We start from the raw sequence: 18,455 nt of genomic DNA on the forward strand, positions 1-18,455 counted from the left end.
ATTCATGATGAACATGTAGAAACAGTTGTGAGTAGAGAGAGGCAGCAGAATATGAGGAGGTGAAGGAGAGTTAAATAAGCTGTGACCTAATGACTAAACTATCAGTTAACAATGTGCTCAATTGCTAAGTGTTTAATCTGTAACTAATGCTTAATAAGCAAGTACATAATACATGAATGAGTATTTTAGTATTGAATAGCACATAATTATCAATTAATGTGTGACCCATAATATAAACATTTACCATTTAATTTACAGTCAAAATGGCCTTTAAGTAAAAGCAATTTATTTTTTCAAGAGATATTTCTTAGGAAGTTACATACAAGGTAATCCTCATGCATAAGTGGGGAAAAAAACAACAACAAAAACAGATAGACCACCAAAGCTCAATGATCAATGCTCATACACAAAATCTAGAGACAATATACACAAGATATAGTGAAATATACACAAAATCTAGAGACGATATACACAAGATATAGTGAAATATACACAAAACATAGAGACGATATACATTTTAAAGTGACTTGAGTGACTCAGTGTTACTGTTCTTTATAGTGGCTTAGTGTTAACGTGTTAATGTCCATAGAGATGATATGATACAGTAATAATGACAAAGTGACTGACTGAAAATGGTGGTTGGGGAAGAAACCACAGCTTCACAGCTTCTTCAGAAGCCTGACAGCCTGTGGGTAGAAACTGAGAAACTGTTCATCAACCGAAAAACAAGCTCCTCTCTTCCTTCAGCTCTGAAAAGAATCCACAGATGAGCAGCTGTCAAGACGCCGTTACTGAGCAAAGGAAAAAGACAAAAAGAAGAGTTTGTACTAGAAAGCATAAGCTGACCTTCTGAGACGGGTTAAGGTTTTATGGACGAGTCTAGAAGTGAGATATTGGAAAGTAACAGAACGCAGTATATAAATCACTGAACAGGACAACATTGTTTAAATACAAATTAATTCATATTTCAAATTCATCTTCCTCTCTCCAGCTTCAGGTCATGGTGTAACAGTAGGAGTGTCAGTGGGACTGAGTCTAATCTTGCTCCTCATCATCATACTGGGCCTGATTTGCTGCTACAAGAAGAGTAAAGGTTTGAAGACACACTTCCTCTGTCCTGTATGAGTTTGTGCAGCTGAGTAAAGACAGATTTCTGTGAGCTGTGCTGTTTGTACTGGTGCTGATATAGAAGTATTGTTTGAATCTCTTATTCAAAGATGTATCTCTGTCTCCCTCTACTGGAAATCAGCAGAACATCAACCAAAGCCAGCGTCTGTCAGGGTCTGGGGGGTCTCTCTCAGGCTGCTCAGTTTGCATGACTAACATAATCACTAGCATTTAGTTTTTAATAGTAGTTACACTGTTTCAGTAATTTTGTAAACAGTATGGATTATTGATTTTAAACATTTATGGATTATTGATTTCATATTTAACAGGAATGTGACTAAATTTCCTCTTGTTCATTAATACTTGTTTATAAGTGAGGTGTCTGTGATGATGTGAGAACACAGTGGTGTCTCTGATGAGTAACTTCTTCTGTTCCAGGTGATTCTGCAGCTCAGCCCAGTGATGACACTTACGCTCAGATTGTGACTAAAAAGAACCGCAGAGGAAACAGTAAGAACTGCATCTCTACAGTAACAGATATATTTTCTCTTTAACTGGTTTTAGTATTAATGTAAATTGATTTCTCTTTCAGATGAAGGAGCAACACAACCAAATGACGTGACTTATTCCCAGATTCAGTTGAAAAACCTGGAACATCATGAAAAAGGTGCGCAATACCACCTGCCCATTTTTTAGAAGAACACATCAGACTGACTGTAGTAGCACAGCGTTGGCTGTTGCTCTGCCTTGTGACTCAAACGTTACTGATGAATAAATGATTTGAACAGATTTGAATGAATTTCTTTGTACTCCAAAGACGAATTGTGCAGAGTCCAGTGATGTGCTTTATTCACATGTTGAGACGAAAACATGAAGATGGTGATTTAAAAGAAAAGATGAATGAAAACAGTGTCTACAATGTTATAGACAAATATGTAATGACACAAGTACTTAATGTCGTGGTATTCGTGTCTAATTTTTTCCCTGTTCTATTATATACACACATAGTGTGGGTGATGACCGTGAGCTGCGTATAAGTTTCCTTCATCAAATTACATTCAATAAATGTTCTCTGATCATCATCGGTGATATGAAGTGGGTGTCAGAGACGTCCACATCTAATGTGGGAGCTTCTATGTGAACTGTAGCCTTTAAACAGCGACAATGTTGGCCACCTTTTATTTTGAGGATCCTTAATATCTTAAAGCTCACAAATGCCAACATTGTTAACAAACTAATTCATTAATTGAAGCTCTACCTGTAATTTAAATGATGCATGAGACAGAAGATTTCAGAGCTTTATTAAAGCCTAGACTCGATCTCCAGATGACAGTAATGCCTAAACAATCAGAGTCAGTAAAGAAACCTGAGCGTGTTTAAAGTACAATTTAAACATTCACAGTAATTTGATTCTGGCAAATAAAAGCTTCTGAATGAGTTGGTTCAAGTAAATGAGCTGGAGTTTAGTGACGTCACAGAGACAATTAATTCAAAGGGCTGTTTTTGCTGCTTTCTTTCCATGTATGGAAAACTTCTTCATTAAAACCAAGCAAGGGAAATTTGATTTATAATATATTACACTGATATTGCTGTGAGTAGAGTGGATTGTTCTAACAGCAAAAACATGTCAAATGAAGAAAATCTGCTTTTGTAGACTGTCAATTATACACAAACATGTAATTCATAAAGCGCTTTTCTCTTGTAGGTCTGTGAAGAAAACTGCTGCTGTTTCAGTGCAGAACAGTAACCATTCACAGAAATGCCTGGTTGGGTTCTAAGGAGTGCAGACAGAAGAGGACCTGAACACATTTAGACTGTCAGAACTTTCATACATGATTTGAACAACTTCATTTACTAATCATAACACATTTCCTTTGGAATAAAATGAGTATTTATGTGAACTAAACCAATGTGAGCAGCACATAATCAGAGCTTTGTACAATCAAAACACATAAAAGCTCAGTTTCTCAGGCTGAAATTGAGCTTAATCCTCATCTAAAAACTCTGTTCACAGATAATCTCTGTCCAGAAAACAGACTCAAAATATCAAGAGTTGTTTTTCTAAGTGACGATAAGCAAACCTCAGTCATGTCCGTCAGCTCAGGGGATCAAATCGGCAGCCTTGCAGTCACAAGGCTGGTTCCCTAACCACCAGCCCACGATGATTCAAATAGTGCCAAATTTTGTTTGAGGAGATTTTTTGTAGTTATGAGTTTTGATGTTTAATGTGTGTTAGTTTTATTTTTTATCATTTATATTATTCTTTTGCCCAACTAACAATCTTCATACAGTAATGCTGATGACAAAAAGCAGTCTGGTCCTATGCTGTGCTATTCTTCTTGTACTGTATTGTATTCATGTATTGTTACATATTTCTGTTTTTGATCCAGTTGAATTACATTTATAATAGTCATCCATCCATTTACCAAGCGGCTTCTCCCTCAGGGTCACGGGGGGGTGCTGGAGCCTATCCCAGCGGTCTTATAATAGTCATGTTTTCATAAAATAATACATTACTTTGATCTTTTAGCAAGCTGAAGCAATACATCTCTTCCCGCTGTATTCTTTATAATATTTGCAGATGCCAGAAAGTGGCACAAATAAATATATTATCCAACCACAACAACTTCTGTTCTTTATTCAGAGACAGAAATAGGATAAATGTACTTGAAGTGTAATTTTGTAAACTTCCAATAAAGAATGTATGAATAATTTTAGTAATAAATGATGTTGATGGTGTCTATTCTGAATGACTGAGTCAGCCATTCAGAACCAGAAGGGCAGTTCAGCCCCATGTGCTCACATGGGTTTAAGAGGATTTTTCTTCTACTTTTTTTGGTTTTGCAGTTTTTGGTCAGGTCAAAAATGACAGAAATTACATATCTGCTCATTAACATCCACATCAAACAATAATCATCAAACTCTACCCAACAGAGTGAGGCCTACAGTAAATACTGTATGTACAGAAAAGAGGATGCATGCAAATTGAGACTGTTCTCAAAAATGAGGCATCTTGAAAATATATGCACAATTAATGAACTTGATGGTGCCCCTAAAATATGATTCAAAACAGTATTTTTACAGGTATTACCTTAAACAATGCTGCACTGCTGATGACTTGATAGAACAGAGAATGAGTATAGCTGGAAACATTAAACATGAATTCATTAACATATTTACCCACCTGCTGGTGCATGGTGATGTAATCAAAACTCAGACTGTAGAGATGGTGATAAGTACCATATTTGTGTGCCATCGCAAATATTCTCACAACGTAGTTTTTTCCCATTAATGAATATTTTTAGGTTTGAAACTGTGTGCGCATGCACATGCAAGTGACTGATACTGGACCAGTCCAGCATTCCACAGTCAACTTTCAATGGTTTTATAACAGTCGAACAGATTGAGAACAACAACTCAGCCACGAAGTGGTCAGCCATGTTAAATGACAGAGCGGGGTCAGCGGATGCTGAGGGGCATAGTGCGCAGAGGTCGCCAACTTTCTGCAGAGTCAATCGCTACAGACCTCCAAACTTCATGTGACCTTCAGGTTAGCTGAAGAACAGCATAGAGAGCTTCATGGAATTAGTTTCCATGGCCGAGCAGCTGCATCCAAGCCTTACATCACCAAGCGCAATGCAAAGCATCAAATGCAGTAGTGTAAAGCACCGCCACTGGACTCTAGAGCAGTGGAGACGTGTTCTCTGGAGTGGTGAATCACACTGCTCCATCTGGCAATCCGATGGCCGAGACTGGGTTTGGCAGTTACCAGGAGAACAGTACTTGTCTGACATTGTGCCAAATGTAATGTTTGGTGGAGGGGGGATTATGGTGTGGGGTTGTTTTTCAGGAGTTTGGCTCGGCCCCTTAGAGAATTTCATGCTCCCAACTTTGTGGGAACAGTTTGGGGACAGCCCCTTCCTGTTCCAACATGACTGCACACCAATGCACAAAGCAGGTCCATAAAGACATGGATGAGGGAGTTTGGTGTGGAAGAGCTTGACTGGCCTGCACAGAGTCTCTGACTGAGGCAGTCTCTGACTGAGGCGATCTCTGACTGAGGAGGACTCTGACTGAGGCGGTCTCTGACTGAGTCTTTATGAAAAGTGGGAGTGAGCTGAAACAGTCCCATCCTATCTCAATGCTGGTACATCTGAATGGCACAGTAATGTAATGAAGGGGGGGTTGCAGGACAGATGAACAGGAGAGCAGGTTGGTGATGGTGAGGAGGAGGCCCTGAATGTCAGTCTTCAGCAGGATGGGAGGACAGTCATTATCTCAGGAAGAGTAAAGATACAAAATTAGTTCTGGTCAGGAGGTTGACTGTAATAAAAATATTTCCCCCAGAGTGTGGCTGGTGACTCTGGCAGATCTAACTATAACAGCATGAAGTAAAAGGAGAGAACCAGAAGGTAGCATAGATATGAGAGAACCCTGAGACACTGGGATCCCCCCACTCACCGTCAACAAACCTGTGTGATCGCGTGAAGTGGTGGGTTATAGTAGGTTACTCTAAAGTATAGGATGACAGTCTAATGCACCTATAATTCCTTTAGGACGTCTTAATTAGCCAATAGCTGGTTGTTAATTGGCTGCTTATTACTACTTTATTAAGCAATAACTAACTTAAGTAAAAAGAAAAACGTTTTTTTTTTTAGTTAATGCATTATTCAGTGCCACTCCCAAACTGTGGAATACCTTTCCTCCGCTTTCCTTAGCTTTTCCTCCAGCTTAGAATAATGCTGTACTTATATTACAGAGAACACGATTATAAAACTCAAACTGTTGTTTAACTCTTAGATTTTTATCAAATGTCATTTGATTTCAATAAATGTCTCACTTTTGTTTGTCTTTATAATATTTTACTTTTACTTGTTTACTTGCCACTGTCCACTGGCCACACCACATCCATGAATAAACATACATATATAGATACTATATATAAACATATATAACATATCTTTTCATTCTGTTATTATTATTGTCCAGTTCGTACTCCATTGCAGTACAGATGTCATATTCATGATGTCATATGAATTTCCCACCCACTGCTCACCACCCTGAGCTAATGCCCTATTTGGTGAGCAGACTTTTTTAACTTGTATAGCAGCTTAAGCAGTCTGAGAGAGGCACTAAATTATTAAAATATCTATAAATAATACTGTGCACAATCATTTTCTGAGTAATGGGTCTGTATGAAGTGCACTTACTAATAAACTCTGTGACCACTGTGAGCTTGCAGCTTGTCTGAATTGTTATTATGTTCAATGCTCTAGTTTAGTATTTTTTTGTTTTTCTGAATGTGCTCTTAGTATATTACCAACCTCTAAATAAAAATGACATCATACTCTAAAATGCAACTGTAGCCATTCAGCACAGTCCAGGCCCACGTGGATAAAACAAACAATATTGGTTTTATTATCATTAACCCAAAACAGGCATGGGTCAAAACCAGAAAACGCAGAAAGATCACAATATTGATCATAACACCAGGCGAACGACGAAGGGCAAGACAAAAGACGTAGTTGGTAAATCAGGTAAAACAGGTACAATACTGAGACCAAGAGGCCAAAGCAAAGGTACCAGAGGGAACAGCAAAAAGGCAGAGTCGTAAACAAGTCACAAGGTGGGAATCAGAAAAAGGCGATCAATACAAACGCTCAGTAAGTTCAAGAAGAAGCAACACCTCACACTGACTCTGACTAAAGCCCGGGCTTATATACTATCTGGACTAAACATGTGACAGATATACACAGGTGAGGATCTTCTAGTAATCAGGAGACTGTGAACGCTGATAGGTAGGCACAAGACTGTCATGAGTCACATGATCCCTGAGAGTGTTGTGGGTAATGTAGTCCATTTCGGTCTGAGGGTTTGTCCTATACGTGACAGCAGCTTTACATTTCTAGAGAAAATATAAACCTAAGAAGTTTTTACTTCACTCTGTATCACTTTCTCTCTCCTACAGATGGTGATGTGATTCTGGACAGTCCTGTCCATCCTGTGACTGAGGGAGGTTCTCTGACTCTCCGCTGTTTATTTCGCTCCACAAAGCCCTCAAACGTCACAGCTGATTTCTATGAAGATGGATCACTGCTCCAGACCCAGACGACAGGAGAGATGATCATCCGTACTGTCTAAAAGTCAGATGAAGGTCTCTACCACTGTAAACACCCAGTGAGAGGAGAGTCACCACAGAGCTGGCTCTCAGTCAGAGGTGAGAACAGTTTCATGTTATTTGATTCTTTCTGTAACTCTACAGTTTCATATTTTAATTACAGATTCCATCTTGTAGCATGTAAACTATTTTCACCTTACTGTGGTGGTGCGGGGTCTCTGTCTCTGTTTTAACAATGTGAGAACACAGTGGCGTCTCTGATGAGTAGCTTCTTCTGTTCCAGGTGATTCTGCAGCTCAGCCCGGTGATGTCACTCATGCTCAGATTGTCACTACTGAAACGTTTCTTGAAAGAAATGGTAAAATCTGCATCTCTACAATAACACAGATAATAATCTTTAATTGATAAGAATCTTTGTGTTGTTTACTCTTATTATTTTTGTTTTATTCTGAATTATTTCAGTATCAGATGAAGCAATGCCAAGACTAAATGATGTGACATTCTCAAATCAAGATGAAAAACCTGAAACACTGTGGAAAAGTTGAGCTTTACCTATTATACACATAACACAAAGCACTGGCTCCACCATGCAATGCCATCAAAAACAAAATTGCTGAACAATTGATGCACTTTACTCACATGCTAATGCAAAAAAGCATGAACACTAAATAATAATAATAATCCATCCATCCATCCATTTTCTAAGCCGCTTCTCTGTCAGGGTCACAAGGGGGTGCTGGAGCCTATGAGGAAGAGAATCTGCCATTAGAACTCATCAAAATCCAGTGTGATGATTCTCTGAAGAATCAACATCAGCAGCTTTCCCTCCCCGAGTTCTACCGGGGCTTGGAAAAGGAAAAGTTTCCTTTGATGGGAAGCCACGTGAAAAAAATGATCATTCTATTTGGCTCAACATACATATGTGAGCAAACATTTTCGCTGTTAACACTGAACAAAAGCAGATTGAGAACCAAAATGCCCGACAGCCATCTCCATAATGTCCTTCGCATCTCAACCACTAAGTTTACTCCAGACCTGCCAGCCATCCTTCGCTCCAAAGCGCAGCAGCACTGCTCCCACTGAGTGCAATGTCGTTCCCACTTTAGGTGAGTAAAAAATATATTCCACAGTACCCCTGAGTTAATGCATGTGCAAGTACACATGCTGCAAATATCAATAATGCGCATCAATTCTGTCACTAACCTGCTTTTGCGCACCACTTTCTTATATGCGTTTTTCTTGTTAACACACAGAGTACAAAGTCAGCTGATCTCATCTGATGCAGATGTGCTACTTGATCAAATTACATCTGTCCGGATTTTTGGCACAAGTGGCATCGGATCAGCACCGCAGCTGGATGGCCCGATTTACATACATAGCGCCGCTGATACTCACCAGAATAATTTACTAAAACTATATGCACTCCTGTTATTAAGTCCAGTTCAGTCTGCTAATGTTGATAACCGTTTCAAACAAATGTTAATAACTTAAATAACAAGCTTAAAATTTACCCGTCCCATTTTCCCCTTTATTGTTTTTTCTCTGTACTGTAAATCAACTAAGAAGAAATCTGAGGCTGCTGTTCTGAGAAAAAGCTACTAAGTTTTTTTTTTTATAAATCAATAAAGATCCATTTATGGAAAGTTTCTTTAATTATATTCAACAATATAAAATATTTGACCACTTTTAATTGATTTTTCTAACTTTAATACACTAAAGTTAAGGCTATATATCTCATTTCTAGTAAGTGGCCCAGCCCCTCCTATATTTTTATGTATGTGGCCCTCAGTGAAAAAAGTTTGGACACCCCTGATCTAAAGTGTGAATCATTTATGTTAACCTGCTTCTCCACTAATGTGCAAAAGAGTCTGAGTAAAATCTTTATAATCACCAAAATAACCAACTACAACAAGCCCTAGTGTATCATTTGGTCTTCTTAAAACATGAGAGGCAAATTATTATCTTTTAACAACGTCACCTCAAGGCCTTGGATAAATTAGATGATTATCAAACAGTCAGCTCTCATGGTCAACGCATTACTTTGGCCATCAGTGAACAGACTCGAGTCATCAGACATCCATGAGTAATTAGTAAATCAAATGAACAGATATTAATCAAATGAAAAACTAATTAGACTGAAATTATACTGTGAAAGGGTGTGTCGTGTATGTAAATGTGGTGTGGAGTGAGGAGGCGGACGCATATGCTGAGATAAGAGACTTTTATTAGGGGCAAATCCAGGGTCAAAGTCACAACGGTCCAGGGTCAAACAGCCAACACGGAGAGAAGGAGGGACATACATGACCAAATGAAAACAGGATCAAACGTACAAACAGTACACAACAAAGACCAACACAGACCAAGGCCAACCCAGGGCTTATATACACGAGGGTAAACGAGGAACAGGCGGGAACACAGGTGGATACAATAAGGGGTGGAATCATGAAACAAGGGGGCTGGACTAAAAAACCAAAACAAAGAACACATGGGCTAAGAACACATGCTGCCTGTTACAGCAGTTCCCGTTCATGTTCTTTTGTTTTTGCTCGTAACTTTTCTTTACCTTTTTAATAGTTTATTTATTTTGATGAGGCAATTTAGGGAAGCTGTGCCCTCTCGAAACATGCAAGTAAAGAGTGTTTTGGGCTGTTTTTTCGCCGTGAAAGCTCTACTTTCACTCACTCCCCGTGTCCGCTGCGGCGATGCAGCATAGCCGCTTTGTTTACACCCGGGACCAGCTGATCGCGCTGCAGCCGGTCGGCATGGCGACCAGGACAACGAACATCCCCGAAGAGCTTTGGAGACAGATGCACAGGGGATGCAGAGGGGGAATTAACAAGCACAGAAAAAAGAAGGGATATGGGCAACGTGAGGTCACTGGCGGATAAGATGGACGAGCTGACAGCACTAGCCAGGAGTCAGAGGGAGTACCGGGAGTGTAGTTTAATGTGCTTTTCGGAGACATGGCTACCCCAGGACATCCCGGATGACCATGTTTCCATCAATGGCTTCCAGACTGTTCGGGCCGACCGGGGTTGCACCGAGAGCGGTAAGCGCAAAGGAGGTGGGCTTGCTGTGCTAGTCAATAACCGCTGGTGTAACCCTGGTCACATTACCATCAAGGAACGTACCTGTTGCCCGGACATTGAGCTGACGCGAGTATTCACATGCCATCATCGTGACTGTCTACATTCCCCCCTCTGCCAACCCGACGTAGGTAAGTGATGTCATTTATTCAACTACAGCACGTCTCCAAACGCAACACCTGAGTGCCTTTATCGCCATATCAGGTGACTTTAACCATGTCGCTATGGCCAAGGCACTACCACACTTCACTCAGTATGTGGACTGTCCCATCAGAGAGGAAAGATCACTGGACCTGCTGTATGCTAATGTTAAGGATGCATACAGCTGCTCCCCCCTCCCCCCTCTTTGGGTAGGTCAGACCACAACTTGGTACACCTCAGCTCCTGTTATGTGCCGTTGGTGAAGAGTGACCAAGCGGACAGTGAGTAGATGGTCTGGGGAGACTTACGAGGCACTGCAGGATTGCTTTGAGGCTACTGATTGGTCTGCACTCTGTGAGCCACACGGAGAGGACATCGACGGGCCAACAGAGTGCATCATGGACTACATTAACTTTTGTGTGGACTCCACTGTCCCAACCAGCACTGTTAAATGTTACCCAAACAACAAGCCGTTGGTAACAAAGGACATTAAGGCTCTCCTCAACAAGATGAAGAGGGCCTTCAGAGCGGGAGACAGGGTGGAGGTGAGAACGATCCAGAGGGAACTGAGGACAGCTATCAAGGAGGCGAAGGACAAATATAGGAGGAAGCTGGAGTGGAAACTCCAGCAGAACAACATGAGGGAGGTCTGGAATGGAATGAGGACCATCACCAGCTTCAGGTCCAGGAACAACAGAGGAGTAGAGGTCAGTGTGGATGGAGCCAACAAGCTAAATCTGTTTTTTAACAGATTTGACACAGCAGGCTCTGCATTGTTCCTGTCCCAAAGGTACTGTCCTCTCTCCCTTCCTCTTCACCCTCTACACCACGGACTTCAGCTACTGCACAGAGACTTGCCACCTTCAGAAGTTTTCTGATGACTCTGCAATAGTTGGATGTATCAGCAGGGGTGAAGAGGATGAGTACAGGGCGACGGTGAAGGACTTTGTCGCATGGTGCGAGCAGAACCACCTGCAGCTGAATGTAACAAAGACAAAGGAACTGGTGGTGGACCTGAGGAGGGACAAGGCATCGGTGACCCCTGTGTCCATCAGCGGGGTCAGTGTGAACACTGTGGATGATTACAAATATCTGGGTGTGTATATTGACAATAAACTGGACTGGGCTAAGAACACTGACGCCCTCTACAAGAAGGGCCAAAGCCGTCTCTATTTTCTGAGGCACCTGAGGTCCTTTAACGTCTGCCAGACTATGCTTAGGATCTTCTATGAGTCTGTGATGGCGAGTGCTATCCTCTATGCTGTTGCATGCTGGGGAAGCAGGCTGAGGGTGGCAGATGCCAACAGACTCAGCAAACTGATCCGCAACGCCGGTGATGTTGTGGGTGTGGAGCTGGACTCGCTGACGGCCATTTCGGAGAGGAGGACACTGTCTAAGCTGAAGGCCATTATGAACAATGGCTCCCACCCACTCTACGACACAGTGATGAGACACAAGAGCTCATTCAGCTCAAGACTCACTCTATCAAAATGCACCACAGAGCGCCACAGGAAGTCATTCTTACCTGTGGCCATCAAACTCTATAACTCCTCCCTCAGTGTGTGATTCACAAAACTCAATACGAAACTGTTCATATGTGCAATAATAACAATTGTGTGTGCAATAACTCAGAGGGACACTAACTTTAAATAATTTAAATAATTGTAACTGCTTTATACCTGATGTTTCATATTACTATCACAATCACTGCCACCTTACTATATTCTTAAGTACTTAAATCTGGTGTACATACTGTAAATTCTCTATATTGTCTTAAATTATTAGTAAAAGTGTTTATTTTTACATAAATGGCTGCAACTGTAACAACTGCAATTTCCCCCTGGGATCAATAAAGGAATCTGAATATGAATCTGAAAAACAAAACACAACAGGACAAATGGACAAGACTGGCAGGGGCCAATTGTGACAGTAAACTATTATCTCATCAAAATACTGTTTCATTCTACATGTAGGCTAATTTAAAATGACCTCTAAAACAGCAAAATGAAGAACTCAAAGTCAGGAACTCAGCTCTCCACATTTGCTGCATTTCTCATTGATAATTTTATGGAATCATTTAATTATTTCATTATTTTGCAGAGGACAGAAAATCTCACACACAAAGGTACAAAACTGTGGGAACATCTCACTGATCATAAATCTGGAGACTGAGTAACATGTTTGTGCACTTTCCCAGCCACATTTAGTGTCAGAGGCCTGAGAACAGAGAGGAGTTAGAGACGCATCTGTGGTCTGATTTCTATTCTAATAAAACAGCAGTAATGACAACATCAACCAAATAAGAACTGAAACCTGATGATGTTTTTATGTTACACTCATTCCATCTTTTATGTAAAGCTACAAAGTCATATCTCTTACTAGATAATCATTTTTTAAATATATATTTATAACCATACTGATATTCCATACTGACTTCCTGGCTCTTGTCATGTCTTTCCTTAAAATCTAAGCACAGCCATAAAGCAGGACCTCACTGTTTTGGTGTCTTTGCCCCAGAGAAGCGGACTGAACTTTCCCCTGGACTCTGCATTGCAGTCAGTTCTCACGCTCAGTTCTTTCCTCTGTGGTCTGAGGACTCGTATCTTCAGGTGCTACCTATTTTAACACCTTTCTGATCTCATTGACTCTTTTTTCATAGATGTGCCAGTTACCCACTAATACCCTCCCACCCCCCACCCCGCTAAAAATGACAGACGTTGGTTTGAACTTTACTCTGGTAACAATAGTCTTTTTCTTCTTTGACCCAGAGAACACAACGTTCATTATTTCCATGAATAATCTAGAGGTCTGACATGTCAGACCACAAAACACATTTCCACTGTGCATCAGTCCATTTAAGATGAGCTTGAGACTCTTGATGTTGTTGAGAAATGACTTCGACTGTGCATAGTATAGTCTAAACTAGCATTTCTGGATGCAGCGACAGATGGTACTGATCTTTCTCAGTGTTCCTAGTCTTAAGTTGAACTGTTTTCATTCAAATAAATTTCAAAGTAGATTTAAAAATCACCGCCTTCTGTTTTTATTCATATTTTTATATTTTATGGCCCAAATCCAGCAGAGTCGATATCAGACCCTCCAAGAAGGCCCGTTACGAGGCCCTGGTAAAGGAGCAGGAAGAAGGAAGAGGACTGGAAAGTGGTACAGAGACTGCTGCACTCCACCCAAACTCCTGTTGTGGCCACCATCGCCAGCCTTTGTGCAGCTGTTCGAGCGAGTGGCCGAGGACCATCAGTAGGATAAGGAGGATTGGGCAGTCTGATTACTCCGCCATCCTCACAGGGAAGACCCAGTTGGCTGCTTAACAGCTTCCAGGGTGGTTGCAACTGGATTACACGGAGTTAAAGAAAGCCATTTTTCAGCGAGTCGGCCGTACCTCAGAGCAGCACTGGCAGCATTTCCAGACATTGACACTTCAGGAGTTTGACCCACCCTTCGTATTTGTGCAGCAGCTCTGGTTCTCTTGTAGGAGATGGATTTTAGCTGAGGAATGGGACTCGGAGGAACTTATAGATCTAGTAGTTCTGGAACAATTCATAGCCCAGTTACCAGAAGGGAATACACCTTGGGTTCTTTAATTTTGGGGACAAATTGGCCACAGTTTCAGGGGTTAGTAAAGGAACTGACAAAGAAGAATCCCGTACAGAGGAATGGGGTGACAACTATGCAGCCTCGCAGAGTGATGAGCTACCAGGGTCATCACACACTTCTCAAGACTCAACTTTATTGGGGGGTGGGGAATTGGATAGAGATGGCAACCCCAAAAGGGGGCCTTTCCTCCAGAGCTCCTCCCTAGGGATTCCACTAGGAGATTTTCCCCAGGAACATTCACGTACCCCCACCTCTTGAGCACATCAGTGAAGTGCTCAGGTGTTCTTCTTTTCAGCTTTAGCCTGTGGTTCTCAATCCTGACCCTGGAGTTCTCCTGTTCTGCATGTTTTAGTGTTTTACTTTCTCCAACACACCGGATCCAAGGTGTAATCAGAGAGCAGGGCCAGAAACAACTGGCCTGAGGGATGAATTTACAGCTCACTCTCTCTCGTGCTCTCGTTCGCACATGCGCAGTCTCTCACTCGCTCTCTCACTCGCTCTCTCACTCGCTCTCTCACTTGCTCTCTCACTCGCTCTCTCACTCGCTCTCTTACTCGCTCTCTCACTCGCTCGTGTTTTGTCTGTGAGTAAAGAGGAAGTGTTGAGGTCATTGTTCAGTCATTACTGGGGCAGTATGGAGCTCAGACTGCTCTCTCTGATGCTCTGTGAGTAGATTCTCTTTATATTTCTGTTGCTTTTTGTATTTAAGTTTGTATTATTGTTGTACTGTGTTTGCACTGTAATTCTTATGTACAGGACAACAGCACATTAATCTGAACAAACAAACAGAAAGATTTAGTAAGACCACATCTAGGAGAACAGACATAAATTAGTTTTAATTCATAAAAAAACATTATAACAAAAGCTACAAGTTCACTGAATTTAAAACATCTACAGCTGTCTTCTGTTTTTCACAGTGTAATTTACATTCTGGGTAAAAAGAATAAGACACTCATTCCAGTTAAAAAACAGTCCATGCATTAAAAAAGCTGGCCGTGGCTCTTTTCACACAAGTAAAGTTGTTTTCTGAGCTAAACCAGCCATTAGGGGTGTACTTTGTGTACTTCTGGTGCCAGACCCAAGCCCGGATAAATGGTGAGGGTTGCGTCAGGAAGGGCATCCGGCGTAAAACTTGTGCCAAAACTATCATGCGGATCACAAATATGATTGCCATACCGGATCGGTCGAGGCCGGGGTTAACAACGACTGCCTCTGGTGGTGTTGACCAGCAGGGTGCCAGTGGAAATTGGACTACTGTAGGTCGAAGACCATCAGCGAGGAGAGGAGGAATGCGGGTTAGAAGGCAGCGAGAATGAAGGAAAGGCAGGAGTGTGGAGGTTAGAGTAGGGACTCTGAACATAGGGACAATGACTGGTAAAGGCAGAGAGCTTGCAGACATGATGGAGAGATGGAAGGTAGATATTCTGTGTGTCCAGGAGACAAGATGGAATGGAAGCAAGGCCAGGAACATTGGAGGTGGTTTCAAACTGTTCTATCATGGTGTAGAGAGGAAGAGAATTGGAGTAGGGATAATCCTAAAGGAACAGCTTGGGAAAAGTGTTCTGGATGTAAAGAAAGTGTCAGACAGGATCATGAGCCTGAAGCTGGAGGTTGATGGTGTAATTTTGAATGTGGTCAGTTCATATGCACCACAGGTTGGTTGTCAGTTAGAGGAGAAAGAGGAATTTTGGAGTAAGATGGATGAAGTGGTAGATGGTGTCCATAGAGAGGAGAGATTGGTGATTGGTGCAGACTTCAATGGACATGTTGGTGAAGGGAACAGAGGGTATGCTGGGTATGTATGGTGTGAAAGACAGAAATGCGGAAGGTCAGATGGTTGTAGATTTTGCAAAGAGAATGGAAATGGCTGTGGTGAACACATATTTTCAGAAGAGGGAAGAACACAGGGTGACATACAAGAGTGGAGGGAGGTGCACACAGGTGGATTATATCCTAACTAAGATTATGCCACCTAAAGGAGTTTGGAGATTGTAAAGTGCTACCAGGGGAAAGTGTAGCAAGGCAGCATAGGGTGGTTGTCTGTAGAATGAGGTTAGAAACAAAGAAGAGGAAGAGAGTGAAGACAGAGCCAAAGATTAGATGGTGGAAGCTGAAGGAGGAGGGTGGTTGCAGGCAGTTCAGGGAAAAATTGCAACAGGCCCTTGGGGGCAGTGAGGAGCTACCTAAGGACTGGGAAAATACAGCTAAGGTGGTGAGAGAAACTGGCAAGAATGTGTTGGGTATTTCGTCTGGTCACAGGAAAGAAGACAAGGGAAATTGGTGGTGGAATGAGGAAGTCCAGGAGAGTATTCAGAAGAAGAAGGCAGCTAAGAAAAGTGGGATAACCAGAGAGATGAAGGAAGTAGGCAGGTGTACTGTGAGACTAGTCGCATAGCGAAAAGAATGGTGGCAAAGGCAAAGGCTCAGGCCTATGATGAGCTGTATGAGAGGCTGGACAGTAAAGAAGGAGTAAAGGACTTGTATCGTTTGGCTAAACAGAGAGATAGAGCTGGAAAGGATGTACAGCAGGTTAGGCTGATAAAGGATAGAGAGGGAAATGTACTAGTGAGTGAACAGAGAGTGTTGAGTAGATGGAAGGAGTACTTTGAAGAACTAATGAATGAGGAAACGAGAGAGAGAGGAGGACAACGGGGGGAGAGATAGTGGATCAGGAAGTGCAGAGGATTAGTAAGGTGGAAGTGAGGGCAGCTTTAAAAAGGATGAAGAATGGAAAGGCAGTTGGTCCAGATGACATACCTGTGGAGGTATGGAGATGTTTAGGAGAGAAGGCAGTGGACTTTTTAACCAGGTTGTTTAACAAAATCCTGGAGAGTGAGAGGATGCCTGATGAGTGGAGAAGTAGTGTACTGGTCCCCATTTTTAAGAACAAGGGTGATGTGCAGAGCTGCAGTAACTACAGAGGTATAAAGTTGATGAGCCACACCATGAAGGTATGGGAAAGAGTTGTTGAAGCAAGGCTAAGGCGAGAGGTTCAGATCAGTGAGCAGCAGTTTGATTTCATGCCCAGAAAGAGTACCACAGATGCAATTTTTGTGTTGAGAGTGTTGGTAGAGAAGTACAGAGAAGGTCAGAAGGAGCTGCATTGTGTCTTTGTGGATCTAGAGAAGGCATATGATAGGGTGCCAAGAGAGGAACTGTGGTACTGTCTGAGGAAGTCAGGTGTAGCTGAAAAGTATGTTAGGGTGGTGCAGGACATGTATGAGGATAGTAAGACAGTGGTGAGGTGTGCAGTTGAAGTGACAAATGGTTTCAAGGTGAAGGTGGGGTTACATCAGGGATCAGCTTTGAGCCCCTTCTTGTTTGCAATGGTGATGGACACGTTGACAGATGGGGTCAGGCAGGAGGCTCCATGGACCATGATGTTTGCAGATGACATTGTAGACGGGTGTCAGGGCTGATGTGTGACAGAAGGATAGCAGCAAGAGTGAAAGGGAAGGTTTACAAGACAGCAGTGCGTCCTGCTATGATGTACGGTTTGGAGACTGTGGCTCTGTCTAAAAGACAGGAGGCTGAGCTGGAGGTGGCGGAGATGAAGATGCTGAGATTTTCGTTGGGAGTGACAAGGCTGGACAAGATTAGAAATGAGCAGATCAGAGGGACAGTGAAGGTGGAGCAGTTTGGAGATAAAGCCAGAGACGCCAGGTTGAGATGGTTTGGACATGTGTTGAGGAGGAATAGTGGATATATTGGACAAAGAATGTTGGAGATGGAGCTGCCGGGCAGAAGGAGAAGAGGTAGACCTCAGAGAAGGTTTATGGATGTAGTGAAGGTGGACATGGAGATGGTTGGTGTAAAAGTGGAGGAGGCAGTGGATAGGGCAAGATGGAGGCAGATGATCCGCTGTGGCGACCCCTAAAGGTAGCAGCCGAAAGAAGAAGAAGAAGATCTTAGTGTAGCGCATAGTGGGAGTATGAGATTTTATGCTGTTCCATATTAGATTCCAGGATGAAAATATAAGTAAGAATCAGTGGATTATGTCATTTAAAGTGTGTAAAACTGACAGGTTACCATCTTCAAAGAGGTCTTTTATCATGGTTATGCTCCTGAAGCTCCATTCTTCACTGTGTTATAGTTTCTTATTGAAGGTAAAATAGAGGATTGTCCCAAAATATTGAAAAATCCTGAGCTTTAAAAATGTTTGTTTTGTATATTGGCATTGCTTTCTAGTTTTCTAGCTATAAACCAGGTTTTTTTGAGGTACAAATGAGGATTTTTTTAAAGAATAGCCTGAGCCTGAAATGAGTCTGATTCATTCACCTCACAGCGATAGATACAGTGTGTTAGATTTAAGAAATGCACAGAATTATCAAACAAATCCACTGAGAACTTAGAATTAACTCACAATTGGTTCAATGTGTTCAGTAGAAACA

At 41.9% G+C, this 18,455-nt stretch overlaps 1 protein-coding gene and 2 long non-coding RNA genes across 3 annotated transcripts in view; all 3 read left to right on the forward strand.

The window, feature by feature from the left end:
- Positions 1–1,025: 1,025 nt before the first annotated feature.
- On the forward strand, positions 1,026–1,861 carry LOC108417161. Its single transcript, XR_001857333.2, has 3 exons — positions 1,026–1,093; positions 1,546–1,617; positions 1,700–1,861. It is a non-coding gene; the product is annotated as an uncharacterized LOC108417161 (long non-coding RNA).
- A 5,429-nt stretch (positions 1,862–7,290) lies between these two features.
- On the forward strand, positions 7,291–7,847 carry LOC119262835. The gene is made up of 3 exons (XR_005129953.1): positions 7,291–7,324; positions 7,509–7,583; positions 7,688–7,847. It is a non-coding gene; the product is annotated as an uncharacterized LOC119262835 (long non-coding RNA).
- Positions 7,848–9,927: 2,080 nt separating this feature from the next.
- The window catches only part of LOC119262786 (sialoadhesin-like), a gene marked incomplete at its 3' end in the record, with an annotated part of 84,654 nt that continues 76,126 nt past the window's right edge, over positions 9,928–18,455 (forward strand). Inside the window, exons 1-2 of the mRNA XM_037536016.1 lie at positions 9,928–10,098; positions 10,202–10,384. Of these exons, the coding sequence (XP_037391913.1) occupies positions 9,928–10,098; positions 10,202–10,384 (354 nt within the window). The remainder of the gene's footprint in view (positions 10,099–10,201; positions 10,385–18,455) is intronic.

Source organism: Pygocentrus nattereri, chromosome 29, assembly GCF_015220715.1.
Source record: "Pygocentrus nattereri isolate fPygNat1 chromosome 29, fPygNat1.pri, whole genome shotgun sequence".
Classification (NCBI taxonomy): domain Eukaryota; kingdom Metazoa; phylum Chordata; class Actinopteri; order Characiformes; family Serrasalmidae; genus Pygocentrus; species Pygocentrus nattereri.